Source organism: Hippocampus guttulatus, chromosome 20 (genome assembly GCF_054856545.1).
Source record: "Hippocampus guttulatus isolate MCC_2025c chromosome 20, RoL_Hgut_1.0, whole genome shotgun sequence".
Taxonomy (NCBI): domain Eukaryota; kingdom Metazoa; phylum Chordata; class Actinopteri; order Syngnathiformes; family Syngnathidae; genus Hippocampus; species Hippocampus guttulatus.
The window spans coordinates 82,575-102,001 of record NC_141280.1 but is presented as its reverse complement, the minus strand read 5'-3'; the positions used below and the strand labels follow the sequence as shown (position 1 = coordinate 102,001).

Sequence of the window (19,427 nt, the reverse complement as noted above, 5' to 3'; positions counted from 1 at the left end):
CTTTGACGGCCGGCCGGCGGGCAATTTGAACAGAGAATTTGGTTCAATTGGAGGAATTGGCAACACAGTGGTTGGGTTTTGTGCACGTGTGTGTGCACGTTTATTAAAGCAGACAAACAGCAAAAAATACAAGCCAAAAGTTAGGACCGCGACGGCGGACCTTTTTTTTTTCCTCCAACAAGACACGCATTACTTCGTGACAGTACAAATAGTAATTTCACTTTCAATAAAACATGGCAAGCAGAGGGGATAAAAACAAATGCTAGATGCTAAATGAACAGCTAAAAGGAAGCATTCAAAATAAGGGGGGGAAAAAAAAGCAACACCGAGTGTGACTACTGTGGAATATTAAAATATGTACAAAATGATCTCTTGCCAGATGTCACCAATTTGGAGCCAATGGGATCAAGTCTCTAAGGATGAGAAGAAAGCCGAAGAAAAAGCCTAGCGCCGGTCTACTTCCACTGCTGCCCGAAAGAATCCTGATAAAATTCCTGGTTGTCAGATTTGTAGCCGGAATAGCTCGAGTGGTCACCGCCTTGGAGCGGTTGCTGAGCGATGGGCTGGGAGCCCCAGTTGTGATTATTGGTCTGGCGCCGCTTGGAATCAGGTTGGTTGTACCCGTCGGCTTTGCGCTTCGCTCCTCCTACATTTGCACCGCGGACACCCCGCGCACCACGTACCCCTCCTCGCCCTCGCGGCTGCACGGAGCCTCTGGCGCCGCGCCCTCCGCGCACCGGTCCGGGTCCCGGCCCGCCGCCGCCGCCGCGCTGAGAGAAGCCGCCTCGGCCTCGGGGTGGGCCGGCTTCGCCGCCGCGCCCTCGGCCCGGGGAGGCGCCGCCCCTGGCGCCCCTGCTGCTGCCGCCGCGGCTCCGGGCGGGCACCTGAAACTCGTCGTAGCCATAGAAGGGGTCGTCGTAGCCGCCGCGGTAGTTGTGGTAGTCGTAGCCGTAGTAGTCGTAGTAGTCCTCGTAGCCGTAGTAGTCGGGCGTGTACGCGTAGCTGCCGACGCCTCGTCTGCCGCCCCGGGCCCGCCCTCTCCCGGGAGGCGGCATGTGTTGCGGGGTGGAGTAGTAGTAGTAGTCGTCGTACCTGAGGACAGACGAGGCCCGTCAAAATAAAGCCACGGCGAGACGTTTGGGTCGCATCTCGAGTCCGCTCCCAAAGTCGAGCCGTTTGGTCAAACGGGTTGTCCGGTCACCGAAGGGTTCCAATCCCGGCTCGGACAGTCCGCCGACCAAAGTTTCTTTGGGCAAGACGACAAACCCGAAATTTCCCCCAGGTTGCCATTGTCAACGAGAACCTGGTCTCAATCGCCTTACCCGATTGATTAGACGCTGCATTTTCAATCAAGTCATCAAAAAGGAGGACCCGAGTCGACTCGAATCCCCTTCTCCGTCTCCAGTTCCTAACGCAGCCACGGACATCTGGGCTTTCGTTTCTGCGCTCTGTCCTGAAGCGCCTCTTTCCAAAGTCTACCGAGGAACCGGTGTGTCCTCGAGACCAACCGTAAAGCTGCAAATTGCCGAGGGGCAGCCGCGGGCTGGAAAAGTTGCGAGCGGGGACTTACATTTGCGTCTTGGCCGCTTGCCGCTGAGCTTTGCGTTCTTTCCTTTTCTGATCCGGCGGCTTGGCAAAGACGATTTCTACGGGCTCTCCTTCCAGCTCCTTGCCGTTCATCTCGGCCAGCGCCTGCACACGGCAGCCGTATGTACCAAACGTGCGTTGCGTTTGCAGACGCGGGCGTCGGCCGCGGGCGTACCTTGACGGCGCCGTCGCGCTCTTCAAAGTGAACAAATGCATAGTCTTTCAGCTTTTTCACGCGATCCACTTTGCCAAACTGGCTGAAGCTGGTCTCGAGGATCTCTTCGGTGACACTATTGGCCAGATTGCGCACAAACAACACTTTCACCTGCAACGAGACGGCCGGCGTTACGCCGCAAGGTCCCAAGAGTGTCGAGGCGCGGACGGACCATCGAGGACGTTACCTTGGCCATGACCTCGGGGTCCGGGTCCTCGATGGGGTCGGCCCACTCCACCGTCACCACGTTGTTCCAAACCTTCACCTTTCCGCTCATCAGGCGGCGCCGCGCCTGAGCGGCGGTCTTGTGGTCTTCGTACTCCAAGAAGCAGAAACCTCGGTTCTTCTTCTTGTCGTCGGGCTGATGGTACAGGATGACGTCGCTGAGGCCCTCTAGACGAGCGGCGACGAGACGGCCGTGTGATTGGGAGAGCGAGACGTGGACCGCCGCGGGACCGACGACTGACCTGTGACCTTGGAGAACTCTTCCTCAATCTGCTCCTTTGTTTTGCTTTTAGGGATGGAGCCCACAAACAGACGGTTGTTGGCCACCGATATGCACACGCCGATGTGCTTGCCCGGTCGGATCTCGCAATTGTTGCACTGCGGAAGACGCGGAAAGAGCGAGCGAGCAATTTGTCAAGCCGTCGGAAGGTAACTCCGAGAAAAGTTCAGCTGATCCCGACATGTTAACCGTTTTGTTAAGCGCTTTGTGGTAGCCGCCGCTGTTGTGAAAGCGCAACATAAATCGGCATGTATTGCATTTGTAGCCACATCTTTCGGCACAAGCCGTGGCCCGCCGTGAGTACTGCATCCGTAGCGTTCTCGCTGCATCGCTGGATGAAAGTAACTTTGGGGCTGTAATTCATAAAGTTAGCGAGGCGGAACGCACGCTACTCATCGCGGACTCGGAACCGGTGGCCCGGGTCAAGGTGCCCACTTACCAGCTTGACGGCCTCCTGTGCCGCCTCCTTAGTGCAGAAGGTGACAAAGGCGTAGCCTCTGTTCAGGCCGCTCAGAGGGTCCATCATAAGCCGAAGGTCCCAAATAGGCCCCGCCTTCTCAAAGCGAGGAACCAGTTCATCTTCAAACAGGTCCCGGGGGATCTTGCCCACAAATATCTACGACGACAAGACACGCACCCGCCGCTGAAGACTGCGGCGTTCCCGTTCACACCGCCATACACGGACCGCGCGGCGTACCTCTGTTCCCACTGTGGGTTGAGCCCCCGCGTACACAGACTCGGGCGGGGGCCCGCCATACTTGCGCTGGCCCGTGGTCACGTCGAGGGTGTAGTTGGTTCTGTCCAGGAGCTCTTTAATTTTGGCCTCATCGGGTCCTTTGGTAGCATCCGTGACCTTGGCCCCTTGTTTCTCGCGCTGCCTGTACGTCTTCATCACTCCGCACAGATAGGCACTTTTGTTCTGGGCGCAAAAAACGTGTCGTTTGGAGGCGCCGGCCCACGTCCAAATGGTCCCCCTTCAAAGACGTACCTGAACGTGGGACAGGTCGCTTTCTTTAAACTGGAGCAGGACCTGCAGGGCTCCCTCCTCGTTGAACTCCTTCAGAGCCTCGATTGCTCTTTCGTCCAGGTCGCTGTGCGCCACCAGACCTGAAGGAGGACGGCGCGTGACAACAATTGTGAAATCCCCGAATTGGCTCCCCGCCTCTTTCGGGGTCCGTCTCAAGCTTCTCTCCATGCCAAGTGCAGGCCGTTTAGCAAATGGGGGAGGGGCGGGGGCAGACTGACCACTTCAAAGTCTTCCTCGGCAAAAGCAATTTATGAGATTTAATTTGTGAGCGGTTCTCCCGCCCGCACTGCTCCCCTAGCCAATCGGGTCTTTGGGGCACAGGTTGTCAAAACTCCGGTCTTCGAAAGCCCAAGTCCGCCATGTTTTCCATCCAACCGCGCTCAGTCAGCATTGCCACAGAATGACGTTTCAGGGGAAAGGCTTTGAGGTGGGCCCGTTTCTGGCCTTTTGCTTATTCCAAGAGTCAAGTCAGCTCGATTGTCAAATATGTTCTTTCTGTGTGCAGCACACAACACGGAGGGCATTTCTTTCCTCTCAACCACAGTGCAACCACATGAGGGGGAGAGGAGCCGCCTCGGGTGCGACGCACACTGCGGGTGAGGCGGCGTTCCATTGTGTCGGCCCCCGGCGACAGACCAGCCCGGCGCCCGAGGGTTGGTTCAAAAGCCACCTTTCGTTTCAGATTAATTTGCCTATTTTATCCATCATATCATTTTTGTTGTTTTTGATTGATTGTTTTGTTTTGGGTTTTTTGGGGCTGGGGGGTAAATAGTTTGACGTTATTTCTACTTTCGGATCTTGCAACATTTCTGCTGACAGACACAATTTGTGTGTGCGGGCACCTGCGATGTAGAGCTCATCGAGCTTCTCTGCCACTTTCTGAGGCAAGTCGGCTTCCAGCAAGGCCTGGAAGTGCTCCGAGCGCGAAACTGCTGCCGTCGTGTCCATTGGTTCCTCTGTCCCGTTACCGTTGACGTGATCAGTAGCCATGTCCCGGATATCTGCAACGATAAAATCGCCGTTTAGCAACTAGCTAACAAAATATTAAGGATGTCGGCCAGCCGTCGGCAGGGCAACCTCAACCAGAGAGAGAGCGCGCCGCTCCGTATTTCAGTGTGTTAGCATTATTTTCCTTACCGCCCTACAGCGATACAGAAGACGTAGAGTACGTTTTCCTTCGTCATCAACGATATTGACCAAGTTACAATACGTTACAAATCTTGGACAACGTTCCCTAACTTCACGGTTGAGAAAGGACCATCAAAAACATCCACGGCGAGGAACGTATCCTTTAAATTAAAAATACAATTACAATCCGACTGCCTCTGAAATCACACCACAGTGGGAGCTCCCGGATTTTGGTAACGAATTAACCAGCCTGCCGTGAATCGGCTATTCTAATAATAGTATTGTTTTGTGTTTTTTGTTATTGTAAAGTGTCCTTGGGTGTCTTGAAAGGCGCTTATAAATAAAATGTATTATTATTATTAAAAATAATAATACATTTCATTTGAAAGCGCTTTTCATCATACTCAAAGACACTTTACAAGAGCTTAAAACACAGGATAAAAGTGTGCACTTAAAACAAGCATACATACTTTACAAAAGCACATTCAGATGAACAAAAATGGGTAAAAGAGATTAAAAGGTGTTAAAAGCATTGCGGAACAGGTGAGTTTTAAGAGATGATTTGAAGGATTGGAGGTCAGTACAGTTGCGGATGTGTTGCGGTAGAGCGTTCCAGAAGGTGGGGGCGGCAACACAGAAGGCTCGGTCCCCCCAGGTTTTTTACCGAGATTCCAGTAAATTGCCATGAACCGGTTATTGGAGCGGTTATCACGGCAATGTCAGTGCTTTAATTTTGTGTTTCTTAATCATAGCATTACCTTAGATTTCTGTAAATGTTTTAATAGGTTAAACTCTTTGAATTTTTCTTAATTCTAACCCCAACCTCTTCTGATGATGTCCCTCCTACGTATTCTACCCCTAAACAGAAGCTTGTTTAGTGGGGCCTTAATATTTTTTTGGTTTCTCAAGCCACACCAAAATTGTGAAACGTCATCGTCAACTATACAATTCATCAATAGATGTGTGAAATGCGTTTAACTCCAGACTAGCTGCGTTAAATTGTAAACATCGTAAAAAATGTAAAGGGAAAATAAGAAGGTACAGAACGGGATTCGAACCCGTGACATGAAGGACGCAGGGGGAAAACAACCAAAACAAAAGGGCACTTAGGGAGAGCCTCTACCTGCTACGCCACGAGCTGGCACGCTTTAACCGACGCACACGTAGTACAGTCCTAGTTCTCGCGCGATTCGCGGAAATAACCGCTGCGCATGGGGAATCAAACATTTGTCTGAAACAAGTCAATCGATCGCCGTTTTTGAACCCACAAGGGCCCAACTTTGCAAATTCGGGAATTGCTGTGGATTCTCGAACGCCGGATATTTGCCGACGTCGCCCCCTGGTTTCCTCCAGCTCGATTTTTGCTTTTTCCCTCCCCGTAACACCGGAAGCATCTTGAAAAGATGCAGCTCGTCATACTGGTCTCGTGTCCATCAAGTTATCTTTGAAGTTTTTCCACACTTCCACACTGGAGGTCCACCACGCCTCTGCTCGCAGATATGCTTCTTAGCTGCACATCATGTTATGACTTGGTCACAAAGGGTTTATAGAGCGCTACACACCAATTCGAGCGCGGGCCTGATGGTCACCGATATCCGAGTATTTATGGCCCGCGCGATGTGAGCCACGAGCGGGAGGACAGCCGGGCGCACGGGGTTTGTCTACAAAATGCCGGCTAGCAACGCACGACACATGCTAACGCGTATCCGATGTCGGTGTGCACATCAAGGCGGCTTCACGCGCGCTAAAGGGCCCGAGTTGAACACAAGACGGGACCGACCAGAGGCGTGTGACACGATGCGGATCCACCGGAAGGAGCGCGCTTGAGGAAAAGTCGAACGAAATTGTCAAGAAGTTTGGTCGATGCCGACGCGCAGCTTCTTTCTTCACTTCGGACCCCCCAAAAAATGGCGCCGCCGCAGGCCTCCGCGCACGGGGTCTTCTCAAGTGGCTTGCACGGGCTGTTGCTGCTGCTCGCTCGTCCTACTACTTCCGGTTCCCAACAAAATACTCGGAAGCATTCAGTCACACCTTCATCCGTTCCCAACCGAATCACTCATAACCTGCCGTTCGTTCGCCATTTTTACATTCCGTCAAAACAGGGGAAGGGAACTTCTGGTTCCCCGATAGCCGTCGCCTGCCTCTTTTCGATCTCTCCCGACTCTAACACACCTGATTCATGTGATCGTGAAGCTTGCTGATGAGCTCGTCGTTTGAATCGGGTGCGGTCGAGTCGGGAGAGATCGACAACAGGCAGCAGATGGCTCTCGAGGAACCCGAGTTCCCGACCCCTGCTTTAAAAGCTTTTGTTTGTTTGATTGATTTTCACTGAATGTTGTACTTGACCGCAAACCAGAAATGGAACATTTGTGCGCTCGAAACAAATCCAAATACGTTCGAATCCAAATACCGATCCAACATTTTTTTTTATTTAAACGTCAGCAAATAGCATGTGCGCTACTGTTAAATTAGCAGAAGAAACGTCAAAATGCAGCTGTCGTGAAAGCGCTATATAAATCTGAATGTACTGTATTGTATTGTATTGTAAAACATCCATTAATTGATCCATGCATGAAACCGCTGAATCCTCACGCGCTGGAGCCCATCTCAGCCATCTTTGGGCAGTAGACACCCTCAACTGGTTGCCCGCCAATCGCAAAGACACACATTGGCACTCACCGTCACACCTATGGAAAATTTAGAGTCATCAATTAAGCTCCTGCATGTTTTTGAAATGTGTGAGGAAACCGGAGTACCCGGAGAAAACCCACGCAGGCAAGTGGAGCCTACGCAAAACAGGCAAGGCCAGAATCGAACCCATGACCTCTGCACTGTGAGACGGACGTGCTAACCTGTCGCCCACCGTGCCGCCAGCGTCAAAACGGAGGAAACAAAATACTGTACCGGTAACGTGTTTAGTATTTTTAACGTCACTAGACGATGGCGAAAATGTGCCGAACTCATGTTGCGCGTGTGTGTGTGTGTTGACTAGTGACGTCCCAATGAAGACGGGGGCGTCCCCCCCCCCTCCATCTCCGCAACTCGGAGCTTCCAGTTCATAGAGGCGTTCTCGTGCAATTTTCTAACTCACAAAATTCCGACTTGCCACTGTCCGCGAATGCAGCATCAATGTACGTCACGAGATCCTCGTCTTGCTATTGGCTGAGTGCGAAATTCAAACACAAAACTGAAAGGCATCCGCAACTGTTTGCTCGACGAGCAACTTTAGAAGGGAAGGAAAATAGACATTTTGTTTTCGTATTTGATTTTTATTCACACGTACATAATACCTGACATCAAGAAAATGGACGTGGCCTCCTGTTTACAGTAAGTCAGACGGTCTGCGAGTTATCGAGACACAGCTTATTTTCGTCGTTTGTACTTTGTGATACTGGTTTGTCGTTTTTGGTTTTGTTTTTTGCTCTCATGGGTTTTGACTTATTAACGACGTATTCGCCCGGGCTAAAAGGGTGTGCAAAGTTTGTGCTGTAAAAAGTGACGTTACACTTTTCCTAAAAAATCACAGGAGTTCGTCTCCCTGGTTGGGTGGTTGGCTCCGGCATTGTTGTGACACTTGGTGGCCGCAACTCTTCATAGTTCTCGCTTCAACCCCGTCGTGTTTGAATTCTCCTATGCGGCGCATCAAGACTTAGATCAGGCATTTGCACTATGATGAGCTGGACAGTGAATCGTCAACAGTTCCACCTAAAAAATATCCTGCCACAATCACAGTTTTAGTCTGTTTATGGATGTATTTATTTTCAAGAGGCCAATTTTTAAGAGCTCAAAATGGCACAAAGGTGCGATCCGCATGAACGAAGCATCAACGACGGACCTACTAAAACAGAGTTTTCCTTTACACAGCTGTCCATACGTTGTCATCCTGCATTATGAATAACTGACATGTGTGAACGTCCTTGGACAGGGTCTTTGAAAGCAGTTTCAGCTTGTACACGGGAGATGACCCCTTGGATGTGTGGCTCAAGTGAGTCTGGGTGCTTCTCTTCTCATTTCGTGGCACACCAGCAGCTCAGCTCAACTAACGGCACAACACTCATTGGCACATTTTTTTTCTTCTTCCGTCTGTTCACTGTTTGCACTTGGCAGGTTTGTGGAATACTTGGACCAAAGTTTACCTGAAGCCGGCAGCAGTGAAATGTCGCCGGTGCTCGACAGGCTGCTGCAGAACTTTCTCAGTGTGGAGCGATATGCCAACGATGCCCGCTTTGTCAACGCGTGCATCAGATGCGTAAGTGCGTCCGTCCACTTGCTGTGTTGTTGTGTCTGCGTGTGACCAGGTTCAAGTCGAGGCAACTTCATTTTTATCACCCTGTAACACCCTGCAAACTGATTCTGAAGGCTAGAAATATGTTTCAAGACAAGTCCCGAAAATGGGACCAACTTCATGCTATCTCACGAGCCGCCGTCGCCGTCGTCCGATAAGTCACCGGCTCGCTAGGTTTTCTGTCGAAGGTACGTCCGGGGAACGTTGGCGGTCACAGTGGACGAAAGACGGCAAGGGTCACTGGTGCGGTTAGCCTGTGGCTCGCGCTACAGATGCGTTTGCACAGAAACACACTTGAGCCAGCGACCGCTTCGAGTCCCGCGGGATGTTTTCAGCGGTTACGCCCACGACGTCCCGCAGTTGGAGGGCGGGCTCTATGTTGCTTGATTCTCGAGGGAGTCGCATTTGTTCGACTCTGTATTCTTTCAAATGTGGTCATTTCGCCACCCAGCCCCTTGTCCGAGCAGGAGGCGGGGGCGAGAAGCAGCGGTCAGACGGGCAAAACCTCCGAACGGCAGTGGGGCGGGGCAGGGCGAGCGACTCATTGCACGCAAGGTGCGAGAGTGTCCGACTAAGTGCCCAACGGGCAGGGCCCTCCTCAGCCAGCGTAGCGGATGCCGCGTAGAAAGTGCTCTCAGGGACCTTTGTTGTTGACAGGCCACGTACTACCCGGAGCCCATCAACTTGTTCCATCACATCTTCAGTCAAGGCGTGGGCACCACGACGGCGGCGCTCTACGTGGCTTGGGCTCGGTGCTTTGAGCGCAAAGCGATGACGGAGGAAGCGGACGCCGTTTACCGCCAAGCTGTGGAGAACCGAGCCCGCCCTGCCGAAAGCCTCATGCGGGAGTACAGGTCAGAGCCCGTGCAAGTATCTTGCGCCGCGGGATCGTGAGAGAGCGAGAGAGCTCTAGCCTTCCCGAGACTGAAAACTCTGCCTGCGATCCTCAGGCAGTTTCGGGCCAGAAGCAGAAGCAAGGAAAAGGTGTCGGGAGGTGAGCGGTCGTCAGTGGCTTTCGCCCGTCGCGCCTCTCGCCGCCCGCTGCTGACGTCACGCCGCCTGATGTGATGCAGGAGTTGCCGAGCCGTCGTCAGGCGCTGCGCGGACGGCCGCTCCCGCGCAGGTGCCCGTCTCCTTCTCGATGATCCTACTTCCATTCGGAACCGAGAATGACAGCCAAAGCGGAACGTGGAGGCTGAGCTCATTGAACGTAGGCTAGCGTTGCCCTTTCGGAAGGTCTTGTCATGAACCTGCAAGTGGCCAAGAGGAGAGCCACCCAGCGGTGCGCTTTCGCTCGCCGCGTTGAACAAACGGCAGCAAAACAACCACGCGATGCACATTCCGGCACGCCTGAGCTGTCGAAAGGCCGCCCCCAGCCCGAGCGCGGCGCTCCATTCGCTCCATCAGGGGTTGGGACAGAAAAAGGTAAACGTAGCCGCGACCCACGATAAACCTTCTGCTCCTTCTCAGGCCGCAGCCGAGCTCCAAGCCAGCGGCGGTGTCTTTTACGGCCACACGTAAGTCACGACAAATGACGCAACCGCACGCATTTTTTGCTCGCTCGTGGAGCACCCGTTTCGTTCTTTGCATTCGATGTGGTTGGGCGTGTTCACATCGCACGATATTAGGCAGTGCTATTTTCCCCAAATTGAAGAAAGCAATTGTAAAACACGGAAAATAACGGAACGGGTTTGTTGGGGGGCGGGGGGGGGGGGGCGAATGCATGAAGAAAGAAAGATGATTTGAGATACAAGCGCAGTCATATCAGGAATCGGACTCATATTACAAGGCAGCACTGCATCGTGCCGCCCCCTCCCCCAAAAACGGACGACTGTTGGATGGCCTCGTTGTGAAAGTGACCTTTGCCCTCCAGAGTTCGGCGCGACGAGCGGCCGCTTGAGCTCATGTACTCCAAGGACGCGCTGGCGTCGGAAGGATCCGAGCTGTGCTTCGAGGAAGCGCGGGCGCGGACCTACTTGCGGAAGAGGAGGCTGAAGTGGGAGGCCGAGGAGCGGCTGAGACGTAAGCGCGGAGGGGAGGGGGAGGGGAGGGGTCGCTGTCGGCTGCTGACCCGTGTCCTGTTGTTGCACCCGAAGTGGAGCGTGTCGTGAGGGAGGACGAGGAGGCCGTGGCCAGGCTGCGGCGCCAACTCCACGACATGGGCAGGACGCTGAAGGTGAGCCCGCTCATCCGCTCATCCGCTCCCCGACGCCGCGACGTGTGAAGCCGTGGCCAAGGCGACGGGGAGGAACGCCGGCAGCCTCCCCCCTTTCTCTCTTTCCTCTCCGTCTATTGAGGCCCAACGTCTGTCCCTTCTCGATCACTGTCTCTCTCTGTACCCGTCCTTCTCTTTCGCTACCCGTCTTTCTGTCTGCATTTCGAGAGTCATGCGGTTTGACGATATGCATTCACGAGGAGAGTCGGATCGTTGATTGATTGATGGAGTAATGCGACGAATGACATGTTCAAAAAGATTTGTAAAGGTGAGCAACTGTTGTTCGTCTGGCGGTTGCCCGTGGCCCTTTGAGGGCAAGCGTCCCGCCGACGTGGCTTTGACGGCCTCGCTCTCTTTTCCGTCTCCTCTCTGATCCGATGTGCGCTGGCTGCCAGGCGGGCCGCGGGCTGAGGGCGACGCCGACTCTGCTTTTGTTTCCCCAGATGTCTGCAACGGGAAGCCCCTCGGGCCGCCCTACCCGCGAGGAAGGCTGCGGCGGATCGTCGGCCCAGGGCGACCTCAATGGTGACTTGCGCGTGCACTAAAAGTCACGCCGATCCCGCCGAGACCCCCCCGAGTCCAAGCCCTCTCGTGTTGCCGTGTGTCTGTCAGCATCACAGGCAAACGCGCTCGACGCTCCCAACAACTCGCCGAGCTGCCCGCACGGCGCTCCGTCGCACGTGCCGCCGTCGCCCACCGTCAACACACGCGAGGCCCTGGGTGAGCGCCTCCCCTTTGCCAGTCAAACCCAACCGGGCACATCCACAGCTTTTTTTTGTGGGGGGGGTGGGGGGGGGTTGCTTTGAAAGATTGAAGCACTGTATCGTGCCAGCGAACTCTCCTCGCAAAGCAAAGACAATTACGTGTTGTGTATTTCAAACGACCGCAAAGTTTTGCATGAGCAAAGTCCACTCGGCTTCACCCGAACAAACGATGCAAAACAGGCCGACAAATAGCATCGGGGTGGTCCAACGGTCATTCAATTGAAGCAAAAACGGTTTCCTGCTTTACATATGAATGAATTATGTCATGACTGTATGGGTTTTGTTTTGTTTTTTTCATCAAGTACGATATTATTTCCCTTGTGAAAACCAAAAACGCACATTGAAAGATTGTGCGTTGCAGATGTGATCATGGGAATGTTCCAGGCGCCCCCGCTGACCGAGGCCTCCTTGGATGACACGTCGGCGTTCGTCACCAGCGGGAAACCATCAGATGATGCAAACGGTGAGTTGGCAGCTCCTGCTGCTTCCCAACAGATGGCATCACACGACGGCGTTCTTTTCATTTGGACCCAAACCTCTGCCTTCTCCTCGCAAATTTTGCAAGCATTTCTGTCCCATGATGCAATGCTTTCTTTTGCCTTCCTCTGCCGCCACTTCCTGCCTCGCAGGCTTTGACCCAACGGGCAGCTCCGCCGCCGCCGCCGCGGTGCCCTTCACCGTCTACCAAGATGACGCCAGGTCAGTCGGCAGATGACAAAATGTCTCGCAGCTGTCGTCCTTCGAGTCAAGTGGACTTTTGTGTCTTTTGTCTTTTTTGAATTTGGGGGGGTAAAACGGTGTCGTTTCTGCGGGTGCGCAGCGCCACCGCTTGCCGCACGCTGAGCGAGAGCAGGGCGACGCGAGGACGAGGCCTGTCCGACAATCGGATACCTTTGACGTACGGCGGCGCGGCGCGTGACGGACGTCAGGAGGAGGCGGCGGCGCAGGACGGGTGGAGCCAGCGGGACGAGGCGGGCGCCGAGATGGGCGCCTGGGGCGAGGGCTGGCCGGCGACGTGTCCCAACAACACGGCCGACTTCGCCCTGGCGGCGCGCTGCGTCTCCACGCCCTTCGCGCGCAAAGGGGCCGGCGACGCTTCCCAGGGCGCAGGTAAGGCGCGCCGCTTCCCGCTCGCTCCCCGGCGCCGCGTTGGCGGCCGGTGAGCAGGTTTGGGCCGCTCCCTGAACGCAGTTGCCGATAGGCCGAAACGTGCGGCACCGCAAGCCCGATGGAAATCTTTTGTATTTGAATGTGAAGCGCTAGACTTGAAGAGGTGCATTGGAAAAACGGAATCCGAAAATTCGACTTTGTGCATTTTTTCCGCAATCGGTTTTCCCAATTCAAATGGGCTCGCTGGACTTTTCACATTCGGCGTTGTGAGTAAAAATGGACCTTTTCCATTCAACCTCCGGGCCCTTGAGGAGGAGCGATCGCTCGCGCAACTCCCATGGCCTCTTTGTCCAGTCAGCATCTTTGTTTTGAGCGCCCGAGTTCGAAGCGCCACTTGACCTTTCCAACACCTCCCTTTGTCGTACAAGCCATCGGGGTCGAGGAGGAATGAAAGGACGGCGAACCCGCAGCAACGTATCAAAAGCAAGTCGGTCGGTCCGTCCGCGCCAAGGTGTCATTTTCAGCTTTCGGGCTCCTTTGCCGGCGAAACGGAGGCATGACGGTGCTCCGTTGCCCCGCGCGCGTCCCTCGAAATGACAAGCGAGCGAAGGATTGTGACGCCCCGTCCGTGTCGTGTGTTTTCCAGCGGACGTGACGTGCGCCCGCCGAGAGGCCGACGACAACACTTTCATCGGACGCTCGCACAAGCTCAGGTGAAAAGCTCGACTTGCCGCCCTTCGCTTTCTCTTCTCGTACAACCACGAGTCACCCGAGTGCGGTCTCGACCGGGCACCCCCCAACCGTTTGGCCCCCCGGGGCCCGGCAAGCATTCATCGACGACGCGGGGCGGGCGGTCGGGTTTCCCGTCAGAAACAAAGCGCCAAGGGCCGGGCCGTCACGATGTCCGTTGCCACAAAACAGAAGCGTGCGGCGCCCATCTGTGCGCGCGGGCTTGCAGTGGGCCCACCTTGTTTGTTTTTGAAATCCGGCTGAGCTAAGCCGGTTTGACGCCGAAGCGCTCACTGGCTTCTTGCTCGCCTCCTCCGACTCAGTCCCATTATGGAGCAGAGTCCGCCCGACGACAAGTCCTCCGCCGGTCAGCCGGCGTCCTCCTTCGCGGCGCACGCCGGGACCATCCTGGGCGAGGGACTCGCCGCCCATCAGCCGAGCGCCCGGTCCGCCGCCCCGGTGCCGGCCCGGCCGTCGGCGGCCACTTCCTCCTTCGGGGAGCCTACGACGCCGGGTCCCTCCGCATCGGTCGGCGAAAACGCCCGCGACGCGCTCGCGAGCGTCCGGGCGCCCGCGAGTCCGCCGTATGCCGGCCGACGCGCGGCAAGCCCCGAAAAAGAGTGCGGTCGTCTCTCCGACGGCGCCGCCTCCGCGTCACGACCCGCCCGGCTGCCTCGCGGCCCCCGCAGCGCCCCCCTCGACGCCGACTTCCCGTCAGCGATGGCCCCGACGCCGCTCGCCGACCAAAACGTGGCGAGAGGAGCTCAAGTGGATCGGAGCCCCCGTGGTGAGTTTGATGTCCGCGAAAAGCTCACGTCGGTACCGGTAGAGTCCCGAGCACGAGTCCTCATGGTTGTGTTTGTGTGTTGCCATGCGTTTGTGTTCATCAGCATCGCAGGAAAGCGCGCTCAACCCTTTCCAGGTCTTTGCGAACAACTCGCTGAGCCGCCCCCACGCCGCCGCCACGCCGTCACGCGTGCCGCCGTCGCCCACCGTCACCGTCAACACGCGCGAGGCCCTGGGTGAGCGCCGCTCCTTTGCCGGCCGAACCCAACTGGCACCTTGACGTGCACTTTGGAATGTTTTTCTCTTGAGAAAATTTGAGATCGCGGTGTTTTGAGTTATAAGCGCGGTCACAGAAGGCGCTACGCTTGTATCTCAAGGCACCGTTGGAGATGTGAAAGTGGAAGAATGATCGTCGTCTCGATTTCCTCCGAAAACAGGCCTTAACCATGGCTGTGTGCGTTGCAGATGTGATCATGGGAATGTTCCAGGCGCCCCCGCTGACCGAGGCCTCCTTGGGTGACACGTCGGCGTTGGTCACCAGCGGGAACCCGTCAGATGATGCAAACGGTGAGTTGGCAGAATGGAAGCAAAGTTGTCCCGCTCGTTCCAAAGTCCGCCGCGCGCCAGCAATTTTCAAATCTTCTTGTCACTGAGCGGAGCTAAAAGACCTTGGCGGCCACGCTGTGGGGCAACGTGCTTCTACACGGAACGCACGCACCTCCAAATCAGCACTCGCCTTTGCCGTGTGCTGTTTAAAAAAAGAATCATCAATACATGGTGGCTTTTAAACGTGCATCAAACTTTTGCCTTCCTCTGCCGCCACTTCCTGCCTCGCAGGCTTTGACCCAACGGGCAGCCCCGCCGCCGCCGCCGCGGTGCCCTTCACCGTCTACCAAGATGACGCCAGGTCAGTCGGCAGATGACAAAATGTCTCGCAGCTGTCGTCCTTCGAGTCAAGTGAACTTTTGTGTGTTTCTCTTTTTGAATTTGGGATGTCGTGGTACAGTTTTGTGCTCTTTTGCCTGTATGAAAAGTCGTACGCAAAAAAAAAACAAAACCTTGTCGTCTGTGCGGGTGCGCAGCGCCACCGCTTGCCGCACGCTGAGCGAGAGCAGGGCGACGCGAGGACGAGGCCTGTCCGACAATCGGATACCTTTGACGTACGGCGGCGCGGCGCGTGACGGACGTCAGGAGGAGGCGGCGGCGCAGGACGGGTGGAGCCAGCGGGACGAGGCGGGCGACGAGATGGGCGCCGAGATGGGCGCCTGGGGCGAGGGCTGGCCGGCGACGTGTCCCAACAACACGGCCGACTTCGCCCTGGCGGCGCGCTGCGTCTCCACGCCCTTCGCGCGCAAAGCGGCCGGCGACGCTTCCCAGGGCGCAGGTAAGGCGCGCCGCTTCCTCTCGCGTGACGCTCGCTCGCTCCCCAATCACTGCTCAGCCATTTTGAAGGGCCTTTCTTGGTCCAACTTCTCCCAATCCCTTCCGTAGCGAGTTGGCCAGTCCCTCTCTGATGGATGCGCGCTCTCTCCCACACTTGCATGCACTTGAGCCCTCGTCCGTGTTGTGTTTGCAGTGGACGTGACGTGCGCTGGCGGTGAGGCTGACGACGGGCCTTTCATCAGGCATTTGCACAAGCTCAGGTGAAAAGTTCCCACAACTCGTTGCTTCTTTTTGTGCACAACCGAAGCGATGGCCGAAGCGCGCGACGCCGACTCGCTCCCTGAAACTTGGGAGGAGTCCTTTTGCAAGCTCCAAATGACCCGCACCATTCATTTGTGGCGTTGCAAAAAAAAAAAAATAATAATCTGTTTACCATGTGCATAAATGGAAGTATTTCGGTCGTCCCAAAGGAAAGCTAAATTGAGTGGAATTCTGAAAACACAGAAACACAAAGTACCTGTTGAAGCGCACATCGATGCCCGTCAAGACTTGGGAAGTCGAGCATCTCGGGCGAGTTTCAAGCGAGACCGACGGCAAAACGAAGCCAGCGTTTGGCGCATTTCAAGTCAAAACGGACGCGGTCGACCTGGGAGTAACTTCTCGGCCGCTCGGTGAATGAAAGATGGCTGACGACCGCTTGCCGAGGGCCCAAAACGCCGGCGATCCGTCGTGAACGTTCGTCCGCTATTTGTCAGTGTTCCGGGCTTTCACTTGGCATTTCGAGCCGGTTCTGCTCTCCGAATTCCGTGCGGATGTTTGGCCGCTTGGAAACGCCGCCGAAGCTCGATTGTTGTGTCGGAAGTCGTTGACGGCTTCTCGTGTGCCTCCTCCAACGCAGTCCCATCGCGGAGCAGAGTCCGCCCGACCCGCAGCCTTCCACCAGCGCCGCCGGTCAGTCGGCGGCACATGACGGGAGCGTCGTGAGCGAGGGGCTCGCCGCCGCGCGGCCTTCTGACGTCCTCGTGGATCGGCGGCGCGATTCTCTGCCCTCCGCCGGCGAGCGCGCGGCGAGCCCCGAAAAGGAGCGCGGCGGTCTCTCCGACGCCGGCCGGCCGCCGTCCGATCCCTGGAGCGACGAGCTCATCTCCGACTTGCTGTCCGCGATGAGCCCGCCGCTCACCTCGCACCCGCAATGCGTCATCTGGCGGCGCGGCCTCCCCGACATCGGCGCCAAGAAGACCATCAGCATGGGTAACGACGCCACCGCCATCACTTGGCAGGGCGCCGCTGGGGACTCGCCCGGTTAACACGAGAGACGCTCCCGGCTCTCTGCGGCAGGAAGCGCGTCCCTGCGGGTGGACCGCGTCCTGGGCCGAGGAGCGTTTGCCACCGTTTACCAGGCCACCGACCTCGACGGCTGCGACAAGGTGGTGCTGAAGGTAAGATGGCGCCGATGACGGCGACATGCCTCAGAAGCCTTTTGGGCCTGCCGCCCCAAAAGATCTTTGAAAGCCCGGCTTCAAAGCTTGACTTTTCCCCTTCGTTGCGGGCCGGAAGGATGGAACGGCACGTCCGCCGTCCGCGCGGAGTTGGCGTGCGTTGAAGACGCGAGAGTTGTGGCGGGAAAAGGCACGGGCCTTCCGACGCATCCCGGGCTTATGCGGCTAATGCCGGAGCCAGAAATGAACGCTTCCGCGTTACTTGCCGGACCAGACCGGCCTCTGAAAGGCGCGCATCTCCAAAAGGTGGCGCCGAATCACACGCGGCATGTGTTTCGCAGGTGCAGAAGCCGGCCAACATCTGGGAGTTTTACATCAACACGCAGCTCGACCGGCGCCTGCCTCCGAGCGTCCGTCATTTGTTCAGCCGCATCCGCTCGGCTCACGTCTTCGCCGACGGCAGCGTCCTGCTGGGCGAAGCGCACGGCTACGGCACCCTGCTGGTACGTCGCGCGTGGCCCGTCTCCGCTTTGTCAACCGCGTGACCGCCGGTCGTCCGGCACGCGGTTGTCGTGGAAGCGCGTCGGCATCTCGGCGCGCGGCACAAATGCGCCCGCGCCCGTGATTGTTCGCCGGGTCCGTCCCTTGACCCGTTGCGAGCGCGGTCACGGAACGAAGCGAGGGCCCGCCCGCCGCGTGCATTTTGTCTTTTTTCTATCGTCGTCTCGCATTCCGATCCATCTCCCGCCGAGTGGAGGTCATCGGAGTGTTTTCCCATCAGAACGCGGCAAACCTTTACAAAGGCGTCGGCGACAAAGTGATGCCTCAGCCGCTCGTCATCTACTTCGCCGTCTGCATCCTGCGAATGCTGGAGGAACTGCACGCCGCCCGCCTCATCCACGCCGACGTCAAGCCCGACAACTTCATGCTCGGGCAAAGGTGCCGCATCGCGCGCGCGCGCGCGCGCGCGGCTTGGCGGCGCTTTACCAACGGCCGCGCTGCGCAGGTTCGCGGAGAAGGACGACTTTGAGGCGGACGACCTCCGGCACGGCCTGGTCCTCATCGACCTGGGCCAAAGCATCGACATGGACCTCTTCCCCCCGGGCACCGCCTTCACCGCCAGGTGCTTGACGTCCGGCTTCCAGTGCACCGAGATGCTCAGCGGCAAACCTTGGAACTACCAGGTCAGACTCGATTTGGATTTCGTCAAAGACGATAGCGCGCGAACCGACGGCGGGTGGACGTTGCCAAGTTGACCGACGGCGCCGGTTGCAGACGGACTTGTTTGGCGCGGCCGGGACGGTCCACGTGCTGCTCTTTGGGACGTACATGCGAGTGGTGCAAGAAGACGGCGAGTGGAGGACCCGCGCCACCTTTCGAAGGTTGGTTTCCTTCCGCGAGTCACGGCGCGGCCCCAAATCGCTCATCAAATGCGGGACTCCAATGTTGATTGATCCCAACGTGCGGTTGCACCGATCAAATTTGGCCAAATTGGAAGCGAGTCTTGATTTGAACCAATATTCCTCTGAAATGTTGGCCTTTGCTCCATTTAGTTCGGAACTCGGTTGCCGTTGTTTGTTCGGAAGGACGCGCCGTCCCGAGTCGTCATCGGCTTGTCGGTGACGGAGGGTGTGAGCGATGACGTGTCAGTCATTCGGGGGTCCAGACTAGTGCGTTAGCGCGCTAACGGCCGTGAACCTTTGCGCTTATTCAACGTGGCCAATGAGTCCCTCTTCAGCATCCGATCCAAAGTCACCGTTTCATGACATCACAAACAATGGCTGATCAATTGCCACCGACTGGACAGGTTAAAAAGGGCATCTTCTTGCAAAACGAAAACTCAAATGAGATTGATAAGTTTCCCCAAATGGTGGCGGCGGTCGTTGTCGTTGTCAGGATGCCTCACAGCGACATGTGGCTGCATTTGTTCCGCACGCTGCTCAACGTTCCCGGCTGCCGTCCGGCCCTCGCCGACCTCGCCGACCTCCGCCGTCGTCTGAGCGCAGTCCTGCAGCGTGACTACCGCCACAAGATTGCGTCGCTCAAGAGCCGCCTGCTGGTGCTCCTGCTGGAGAGCCGCAAGGCCGCGTGGCGGCAGTGATTCCAAGTGCTGGCTTGTTTTAAAAAAAAAACTGAAAAGAATCCTCTTGCTTGTCTCCTTCGATGCGTTGAAACAATAAAAACGTTGTTTTCTCCAGTTTGACCACCAGGCGGCGCCATAGGATTAACAGCATCTTGCGTGAGCGAGGACCTTT

General features: G+C 56.3%; 2 protein-coding genes across 7 annotated transcripts; one reads left to right on the top strand and one right to left on the bottom strand.

The window, feature by feature from the left end:
• Positions 1 to 71: 71 nt before the first annotated feature.
• On the bottom strand, positions 72 to 6,403 carry LOC147187261 (heterogeneous nuclear ribonucleoprotein Q-like). The gene is made up of 10 exons (XM_086100952.1): positions 6,242 to 6,403; positions 4,176 to 4,334; positions 3,295 to 3,413; positions 3,004 to 3,225; positions 2,746 to 2,922; positions 2,269 to 2,404; positions 1,989 to 2,194; positions 1,763 to 1,912; positions 1,571 to 1,692; positions 72 to 1,092 (listed from the first exon to the last, which is right to left on the bottom strand). The coding sequence occupies exons 2-10, from the start codon at positions 4,321 to 4,323 to the stop codon at positions 456 to 458; spliced, it is 1,917 nt and encodes a 638-aa protein (XP_085957078.1). The 5' UTR covers positions 4,324 to 4,334; positions 6,242 to 6,403; the 3' UTR covers positions 72 to 455.
• Positions 2,320 to 19,405, top strand: bub1 (BUB1 mitotic checkpoint serine/threonine kinase). 6 transcript variants are annotated; one of them, XM_086100934.1, is made up of 29 exons: positions 2,320 to 2,455; positions 3,839 to 3,986; positions 8,387 to 8,446; positions 8,569 to 8,710; positions 9,404 to 9,600; positions 9,697 to 9,740; positions 9,820 to 9,956; positions 10,217 to 10,263; positions 10,620 to 10,768; positions 10,843 to 10,922; positions 11,405 to 11,486; positions 11,574 to 11,681; positions 12,087 to 12,188; positions 12,355 to 12,424; positions 12,546 to 12,835; positions 13,482 to 13,548; positions 13,888 to 14,351; positions 14,455 to 14,586; positions 14,816 to 14,917; positions 15,188 to 15,257; positions 15,433 to 15,734; positions 15,927 to 15,993; positions 16,632 to 16,984; positions 17,072 to 17,172; positions 17,514 to 17,675; positions 17,954 to 18,111; positions 18,179 to 18,356; positions 18,448 to 18,554; positions 19,069 to 19,405. In XM_086100934.1, the coding sequence occupies exons 4-29, from the start codon at positions 8,618 to 8,620 to the stop codon at positions 19,271 to 19,273; spliced, it is 3,867 nt and encodes a 1,288-aa protein (XP_085957060.1). In that variant the 5' UTR covers positions 2,320 to 2,455; positions 3,839 to 3,986; positions 8,387 to 8,446; positions 8,569 to 8,617; the 3' UTR covers positions 19,274 to 19,405. The 6 variants fall into 6 exon arrangements, with proteins under 6 accessions (XP_085957060.1, XP_085957061.1, XP_085957058.1 ...); XM_086100935.1 differs by having other exon boundaries at positions 2,323 to 2,455; positions 3,878 to 3,986; XM_086100932.1 differs by lacking the exons at positions 2,320 to 2,455; positions 3,839 to 3,986 and adding an exon at positions 6,457 to 7,788 and having other exon boundaries at positions 9,820 to 9,869.
• The last annotated feature ends 22 nt before the right edge of the window (positions 19,406 to 19,427 follow it).